The sequence below is a fragment of the Microtus ochrogaster genome, chromosome 7 (genome assembly GCF_000317375.1).
Source record: "Microtus ochrogaster isolate Prairie Vole_2 chromosome 7, MicOch1.0, whole genome shotgun sequence".
NCBI lineage: Eukaryota > Metazoa > Chordata > Mammalia > Rodentia > Cricetidae > Microtus > Microtus ochrogaster.
Genome location: NC_022014.1, coordinates 84,359,013 through 84,368,435, shown reverse-complemented (window position 1 = coordinate 84,368,435; position 9,423 = coordinate 84,359,013). Strand labels below are relative to the sequence as shown.

The window sequence follows — 9,423 nt, the reverse complement described above, 5'->3', positions numbered from 1 at the left end:
AACATTGTATCACTCCAGAGAATCTACATCTGGAACATTGTATCACTCCAGAGAATCTACATCTGGAACATTGTATCACTCCAGAGACCCGCACTCCGAATCCTGCCACAAGAGTGCACCCGACCTTCAGCAAGAGTAAGGTACAACAGCCTTTGATGATCACCCTGAAGTGGGTGGACAGGTGTGGTCTGGTCATGGCAAGAGAAATGGCCAGCCAACAAAGGATGTCCTGAAGATGGTACTTGGGGCAGGGAAACAGTTTGTCCAGGAGCAGTGAAGCCAGGGCCTTATTTCTGTCACTGTGAGCCACATTTGGGTTTTGACTATTTCATCCAAGAACTGTAGCCTGCAGGGCTTCCTTTGTGTACTTGAGCTTCACTGCTAGCTGGGCAGTTTCTCCTCCCGGTCTACCCATGCCCCACCCCCAGCCTCTTGTAAACCTCTCCATTATCCGCCCTCCTTTCCACTTTAAATAAAGGGGAGGCCTCCCATTCACAGGCAAAGGCTTGGAAAGCAGTCATGCCCTCACCAAATGCTCAGGTGCTTCACACTGGGGATCCCCCGCGGCCAGGAACACCCCCATCCCAACTTCCAACCCCAGCACAGAGGCAGGGCAGACTGCAGAGTACAGTGTTTATTGTTCCTTGTGCTTATGGAGACAAGAAGCTACCTTGGGGGGGAGGGAGAGGGTAGATCTTGGCTGCAGGACCCTCACCAACCAGTAGAGGGGGGTCCTCAAGGCCGGAAGGGTTTTCTACAGATCCGGTTCACGGTCTGGCACTAGCTGCTCTGGGTAAGTAGGCTTTAGATGACTCAGTTCACCAGGGTCTACAGAAAGCGGGGCTGGGCCGCAGGGTCTGAAGACTCTGAGAGACAGGTTTGAAGGAGGCGCGGGTTGGCACTGCCACTGCGGGAAAGGTGCTGACGGAGCTGGAGTGAGCAACAATGAAGAAAAAACAGGGAACTTTCCGGAAGACAGCTGAGAAGGACGGACAAGATGGTTAGGTTTGAGTAGGGGATTCTGGGACGGGCTTCTCGGTGGCCTGGCTTTGGGTCCTTGCACGTTTAGACGAAGGCCCCACTAGGAGGAACTGGGGACAGCATGAGGGTCTCTGTGGTCTGCTGGCTGCTGGAGGACACCGAGCGGCCGGAATTCTGCTGGAGGTGGACTCGGCTGGGCAGGAAACTGCCAGCACTCCCTGGGCCACGGCAACTGCTACTACCCAGTGCTCGCTGGCGGCCACGCAGGTACTCACGATAGTTCTTGGTGAGCAGTGTATAAAGGAAGGGATTGACGCAGCTGTTGCCGTAAGTGAGGCAAGTGGTCAGGTAGTTGACAATGCGTGCAGTCTGGGGTGCCAGTGGCATGGCCTCGTGGTACTGGGCCAGCAGCTGCCACAGCCAGAAGGGTAGGAAGCAGGCCCAGAAGAGGAGGACGATGCCAAAGATGAGGTAGAGCACCCTGGGGTTTGGCAGCCGCCGAGTCTGCTTGAAAGAGGCTTGCTGAGATAGCCAGTAGGCCCTGGCCAGGCGGACATAAAGCAGCCCAATGACCAGGCCGGGCCCCACAATGCTGGTCCCGAAGAGAAGTGTCAGGTAAATACGGTGGGCACGAGGGCCCCAGGATGGCAGGCAAAGGCTCTTGGGGCCTCTGTGAACCAGCCGGATGGCAAGCATCATGGGTAAGGTCAGCAGCAGTGCCAGCAACCAGGTGCCCAGTGCCAGCAGCTTACGGTAACCCTTGGAGCGCTGCACCGTGTCCAGAGGTCTCAGCACCGCTGCGTAGCGCTCGCTGCTCATTATGGTCAGAGTGAAGATGCTGGCGTGCATGGTGAGGAAGTCCAGGCTAAAGAGAACACGGCAGCCCGCATCTCCAAAGTGCCAGTCCTTTGTTACGTAGGTGGCTACGATGAAGGGGATGCTCATCAGGTACAGCAAGTCGGCCAGTGCCAGGTTGACCACATAGACATACATGGAGGCTGAGGCGTGCAGGAAGCGGCACATGACCACCAGGGTGTACACGTTTCCCACGATGCCCACCACACCCATGGCTGAGAGCACCACCCCAATGGCACCCGTGGCCACCAGGTCTTGCAGGGAGCTGCGATCTGTTGGGCCAGTCCAGGAACTGTTGAGGGACACATTGGGGCCGCCAGGCAATTCAGACACAGTTTCTGACACGGTCAGCGTGGGGAAATTGGTTGTAGATTCCAGGCTCAGCGCCATCTCTGTCCTCACACTGGGCTTCTGGTGGGAGTCTCACTGCTTAGAGAGGAGGGCCTGTGGGAAATGCGTCCTGTGGGAGAAGATTATTGTCAAATGTGCAAGATCGTCACTTCCATGCCCTAGCAGCCTCTACGAGGGACACAGTCACTGTCCCTCTGAAAAGAGACGAGGGCTCACCAAGTCCCGTCTCCTGTTGGAACCCTCAGAAGAACCCCCTTTGTGTCGTCTCCCCAGCTACACAGGCGACCCTATAGCCATTGGGACCCACTGTCCCACCCAGGATACTCCCCAGTAGTGTGCCAGTCTACCCCAAAGCAAATGTAAAGCCTTTCTGTTTCTGAAAAGCTGGTCACAGCAAAGCAGAGGTCAGCAGTTGGCAGAGACAAGCGTCCTAAGTTCTCGCTCTGAAACCCAAGAGTCCCGTTTTCCATTTTATGTCACTTGTATGCTTTAAAGGGGTTTCTTCCCGCCACAGAAGTAATGTCTACTGAGCTTAAACGTTCCAATAGAAAAGTGGGTAAAGGCTTTTGGATTTTCATTTATCATACGAAGAAAATGAGCCTGGGTTCCTGGTTCACATTACACATGCCGTGATGGAGGGCAGTCAATCAAAACAACCTGTGGAAGAAAATATTAGGATCCACGGCAGGAAAATATTTCTTTTTTCTAAAAAATTGTTTAAATTGCAGTCTTATTTGGTGTGCATGTGTGAGTATGTGTGTGCCTGTGTGAGTGTGTGCGCATGTGTGAGTGTGTGTGCATGTGTGAGTGCGTGTGCATGTGTGAGTGTGTGTGCCTGTGTGAGTGCGTGTGTGAGTGTGTGCATGTGTGAGTGTGTGTGTGCACGTGTGAGTGTGTGTGCACGTGTGAGTGCGTGTGCACGTGTGAGTGCGTGTACATGTGTGAGTGCGTGAGTGTGTGCATGTGTGAGTGCGTGTGCATGTGTGAGTGCGTGTGCATGTGTGAGTGCATGTGCATGTGTGAGTGCGTGTGTGCACGTGTGAGTGTGTGCGTGCATGTGTGCATGTGTGTGTGTGTGTCTGTGTATGAATCCCATAGTGTTCATGTGGAGGTTAGAACAACCTTTGGGATTGATTCTTTTCTTCTTTTCCATGCAGGTTGGTCTTCAGGCTCTAACTCAGTCTTGGAGGCAAGCACCCTCACCCACGGAACCATCTTATCACCCCCCAGAAAATGGTTTTATTTTAAAACAAAGACTCACTATGCAGCTGTGACTGGCCCGGAACTATGCAGGTCAGAATATCAAAATGGCCTTGAACTCACAAAGATCTACCTGCTTCTGCCTCCTACGTGTGCTACCATGCCCACTTATTTTATTTTTTTTATAGTACAGCCTCCCCTCTCTCTCAGATTTATTTGTTTTATATGTATGACTGTTTTGCCTTCCCAAATGTATGTACACAAGATACATGCCTGGTATCCTCAGGGGCCAGGAAAAATCAGATACCTTGAAACTGGAATTACGGATGGCTGTGAACCACCTGTGGTTACTGCAAACCAAACTCAGCTCCTCTGCAAGAGCAGCAAGAGCTCTCAATCACTGAATGATCTCTGTGGCTCAGGAAAAGATTACTTAAAAACAAACTTAATTGGGGCTGGAGCAATCACTTGCTCTTGCAGAGGAGCTGGGTTGGATTCCCAGCACCCACATGGCCGCTGTCTTAGTTAGGGTTCTATTGCTGTGAAAAGACGCTATGGCCATGGCAACTCTTATAAAGGAAAACATTTAACTGGGGCTAGATTACAGTTCAGAGGCTTAGTCCATTAGTGTCATGGCGGGAAGCATGGTAGCATGCAGGCAGACGTGGTGCAGGGGTGCAGGGATGGGGAGATTGCTGAGAGTTCTACATCTGGATCTGCAGGCAGCAGGAAGAGAATGAAAACCTAGGCCTGGCTTGAGCTTCTGAGACCTCATCACCCACCCCAGTGGTATACTTCCTCTAACAAGGCCACACCTTCCAATAGTGTCACTCCCTATGAGCCTATGGGGCCATTTTCATTCACACTGCCACAGTCACCAATAGCCGTCTGTCATTCCAGCCCCAGGGGATCTGACGCTTTCCTCTGAACTCCTCAGGCACCAGGTACACATGTGCAGTACATACATATATTCAAGCAAAAACATTCGTACACATCAACAGAAATGTCTTTTAAAAACACAAAACCCCAAATTTCATCGAAATGAAGAACTTCATGAAGTAAGTAAAGGTGAGATGATAAAAATATACATCAGATCAATAGACCAGTGAACAGTATACACGCAAGAACTGTAAACCATAGAGAAAAGAGTGATTAGCTATTTGTGGGATGGGCTGTGGGGAGGCAAACTGAGCAGGAATGTCTAAAGAAAATACCCCAAAGGCCACAAGCTAAGGAAAAGATGTTCTGCATAGTTTGTTACCGTCAGAGAAATGCAAATCAAAACCACAAAGAAACTCTAAGAAATACACACGCATGTACACACACACAGCATGCCTGTGTTGTGGGATGTTTGCACACTGTGAAGGTGGGTTGCTGTGACTGGTGTAAAGAAAAGCTGAACGGCCAACAGAGGCAGGAGGTACAGGCAGGATCCATGGGGAGAGAAAGGGAGAGGAGGAGGAATTTAGGTACATGGGAGTAGCCGGGAGACACAGAGAGGAAACAGGAGGCACAAGATGGAAGAGCGGTAACACCACGTGATAGAACATAGATTAATATAAATGGGTTAATTTAAGTTATTAGAACTTAGGAGCAAACCTAAGCTAAGGCCAAGCTTTCATAGTTAATAATAAGTCTCTGTGTCATTATTTGGGAGCTGACTGGCGGGGCAGAAAAACACTCATTACATGCCTATGTCCAGAAAATTCAGCGCACCTGTTGTTGAGTTATGGGGGTTATAACTAGAATCCTCAGGGACTCCAGTTGAGACCGTGAAATGCTACAGCAGCCTTGGAAAAGTTTGGCTCTCCAACGAAGCGAAACAGGTGCGTTCCATGTCACCAGTGATCCCACTGACACTCCAAAGAACAGCAACTTCATGTCTAATGAGTTTAAAACAACCCAAATGACCATAAATAGCAGCAGCAGCAATAGAATAAAAGCAAAACTTCCTTACACATGACCCACAAAAATGGAAAAGCCTAGCACTGCAGTCTGGGTGAGACAGGGTTCTGAAGGACAGTAGCAGGCAGGAGCTTAAATGTGGCTCCCTCTGAGATAAGTTCATTAACGGAGAAGGTCACGGTTACAGGAGGTCAAAGCAGTGTGTGTGTGTGTGTGTGTGTGTATGACCCTGGAAGTCCCTGGAGGTATGCACATTCCCTGCCCTCAGTGGACCTCACACAGGTAAACATGTAAAACAAACAAACAACCCCCCCAACCCAAAAAACTCTAAGCTCCAACCAGGGGTGGCAGCACACACCTTTATTCCCAGCATTCTGGAGGCAGAGGCAGGCAGATCCCTGAGTTTGAAGTCAGCATGGTCTACAGTGCGAGTTTCAAGTTCCAGGACAACCAGGGCTCAAAAGAGGTTTTACAGAGAAACCCTGACTCAGAAAACCAAACCAAGCAAAACAAAAACCCCTCTAAGCTTCTTATATTTATTGTAAAAGTATATTGGGGCTCTTGCTCGGTTAAGGTGACCTCACAAGAAAAAGAAAGACCTAGAGGGTGGACCTAAAGGGTGAACTTCCTGAGAGGAAGCAGATAGAGAAGACCCAGAGTTGCACAGGCCTCCCCAACATCCAGGCCTAGAAATGGCTTCTAGAAGTGCTCTTTCCCCTCAGCCAAAGCGGAAGAATCAGGCAGGTCTAGGGTGAGGAGACATGGTCTCCACACCTGCAGCTACTAGTTTCGTCTGCTCCGAAGTCCTTTCCCCATTGCTGTCTCACCTCACAGGTCAGCCCCAGAGACGCGGGGGTCCTCCTGCCCAGCTAGGAAGGCGAAAGGAAGCAGAAGCCACGACTGCCCCTCCAGTCACCGGTCCAGGGAGGGCGAAACTTTCCAATGCGTGCGCTGCCGTGAGACCTACCAAACCCCGAGTAGCACACAGGCGCTCCCTGGCACTCCGGGGACTCCGGTGGGCCGCGCCCTCCGGGATCGAAAAGTGCAAGCTGGGTTCGGGGTTGGCGGACGCCCCGCGCGCCCAGGTCCATGCACCTGGGGTTGTGCAGCCCGCAACCGTGTGCTCACCTCTGTCTGTCACGAAGCCATCGGTTGCCTCCCAGCCCGGGGCTTAAGAGAGGCGCCCGCGTCCAGTCACTCAGACACTCAAGACCCAGTGGCCATCACCGCTCGCGCAGGTTGGCTAATGTCACTCGCGCTGAAGGAATGTCTGTCCCCGAGCGCTCTCCAGGCGGGGCGGCGGGGCACACGGTGCTGTGTGGGTCTCCCGCCTCCCAAGAGTTCCACACCACGCCGGCTCCTGAGCCGCAGCAGCCACCTGTCCCCCTGCCAGCTGGGAATGTGCCGGTCCGGGTATTAATAACCGGCCGCGCAGGCCCTCGGGAGGGCTCCTCCGCGGAGATGGGCGCCGGACCTGGGCCGAGGTCGCTGCCACAGAGGGGTTGGCCGGGCGCTGATCCCAGAAAAGCAGCGCACTGCCATTCGGCTTCCCGACTTTGCCTTTCTGCTACACGGAAGGATCTCTGTGTATGCTGGGGGCCTCATTCTCTCCACACCTCATTTAACCACCAGTGTCAGAGCGAGGCTCGAAGGTTTATGAGTTAATGTAAAGAGCCGTGAGTGTGAATAGGGGGACAACTGTGGGACCATGATTAATCAGTCATTCTCAAAGTAGGCAGGTGCCTAGGTTTGGGTAGCAACCCTGTAGTCTTCCCGTTGCTGACATCGAATGATGTGGTTGCTTCCACATTCTCTGGGGCTCAGTCCTCTGGGAGAGACCATATCAAAAACTTGGGCTATAGGGAGCCACTCTCCAGTGTACCCTTATCTGTGGTGGTGGTCCTGTTAAAGGCATCCTGTGGAGTGGCTAACCCCAGCTGATACAGATGGGAACCAGACCATCATAGAAAACAATGCACAGAGATTACTCTGTGGGGTTCGGCTTCCTATGCGGAGCTCAGATGTGGGGTGTAGGAGTGGGGGAGTCACTTGTTTGATCTGGCTGCCCAGTCCCGAAATAATCACACAGAAACTGTATTAATTAAGTCACTGTTTGGCCCATTAACTCTAGCTTCTTATTGGCTAACTCTTACATATTAATTTAACCCATTATCTGTGTATTGCCACATGGCTGTGGCTTACTGTGTAAAATTCCCAGCATCTGTCTCTGGTGGCTCCATGGTATGTCTTTGACTCCACCTTCCTCCTCCCATGCTATAGGCCAAGCCAGTTCTTTATTCATTAACCAATAAAAGCAACACATAGACAGAAGGACCTCCCACACGATTGGGGTCTGAAAGGAGACCTTGACTGAGGAGGCTTGAATGAGGCCTCAGGGTAGTCCCCCGGCCTCATTCCCTTTGCTCACACTCCTCTGGTTCAAGTTTCTCCTCTTCTGTCGCACCCTGTACACCAAGCAGTCTCCTGGTTCCCACCCCAGGATCTGTACTTCCAGCCAGGAGAGCGAGAAAGCCTTCTGGTGGGCAACTGCCGCTGGCCATGCCAGAGGAACAGCGAGCTGTAATTGAAGTTCCAGGAGTCAGTCCACCAGGAGCGAATCCTCTCATGGGTCAGTCTCGTTCAGGCAAGGTCAAGAGTCTACAGACCCTGGAATGTCTTTTGCTTCTGCTGTGCCTTTACATGTTTGCTGCGGCTCTTTCTCTGGTATCTAGCATGGTGTGAGTGGATGTGAGATCTCCACGGTCTGTGATATAGTGTGTTTATATACCCCATTCTACTGGACATTTTTTATCTTTGTATTGTCAAGAAGATGACCCCCGCAAGCTATACTGTCTAATTTAATAACAACAACAACAGTAGCTTATAGAGAGTTTTGATGAATAAAAATAAATACAAGGGTTGTTTACAGCCAGGGTCTGTGAGTCTCACCTACGGAGCTGCATGGATTGTGACTCAAGTTGATGACTAACAATTGAGTCCCAATACCCCAGCTGGTTTAAATTCTTTTAATCCTTAATGTTGGGAAATGTGTTCACAGGTCTCAGAGTGCATCACAGCTGAAACAAAGCTTTGAAAATAACAAAGTTACTCCGATGTGGGTCTCTGCCTCTGTTTCCATCTGTTGTTGGATGAAGGTTCTATAGTGATATATATGTGGGTATCCCAGAAAGCCACTGCTACATAGTGGCTACTACTTTGCTGGCTCCACCATGGCCAGAGCCACTAGGAAAGGATCCTAGCTAGCATGGACACAAACCATGTGGTGCGGTCTTTATTTTTCTAGGCCACACCGGAACAAGGCAAAACCAAGCCTGGAGGGAATGTGGGTATACCCAAAGGGAAGGCGCTAGAACCGACAGTCCCACTCAACAGTCAGTCATGGAGACGTCACACAACGCCATTCCTGCTGCTTGGACCCCTCCCCACACCTGGATGGAGGATGGCAGCAGGTGCAATCTCTGTCTCATCAGCGTCTCCTCGCAAAGATCACACCTGTTGGCGGCTGAGCAGTCAGTCACTAGGCATCGGCCAGCCATCCTAGGCAATGAAGGACAGTAGGGACCCTCGCCCCTCACTTGGTCACGGGGCTGCCTTCCCCACTTGGCAGCCCCTCTGCTGCAGCTTCCTGATGAGTTCCAATAGGTTCATCTGCAGCGATAGCTCCTAAGGATTCGTGGTCACGTAGAAACCAGCTACTGCCTTCTTCTCCAGCGTGCTCTGCTGGTCGGCGGTCTTCCGGTCCAGTTCCAGGACAATCTTACGGCCCATTGTCTGAGGCTCCTCCCGGATTCGATGCTCTCTGCTGATGGGTTGCCTGGAGCACAGGCAAGTTGTGGGGCCGGCAGGTCTGCTGAGTTTCCAGATGCTTCTGCCTTAGGGTCTGCCTGAGCACTCGGTGTTCGTTCTGCAGCCACGGTGGCAGTCACAGGCTCTTCTCGGTGAGATGCTGGATCTCCAGAAGCCCCTGCAAGATCTCCAACACAGTGCCATCGAGCACCCTAAAGATTTAAAGTAGAGCCCGGCGATGGTGGCGCACGCCTTTAATCCCAGCACTCGGGAGGCAGAGGCAGGTGGATCTCTGTGAGTTCGAGACCAGCCTGGTCTACAGAG

At 51.8% G+C, this 9,423-nt stretch overlaps 1 protein-coding gene across 1 annotated transcript; it reads right to left on the bottom strand.

Annotated features, from left to right (window-relative positions):
* Positions 1–1,065: 1,065 nt before the first annotated feature.
* Positions 1,066–2,226, bottom strand: Uts2r (urotensin 2 receptor). Its single transcript, XM_005350911.1, has one exon. The coding sequence runs from the start codon at positions 2,224–2,226 to the stop codon at positions 1,066–1,068; it is 1,161 nt and encodes a 386-aa protein (XP_005350968.1).
* Between the last annotated feature and the right edge of the window lie 7,197 nt (positions 2,227–9,423).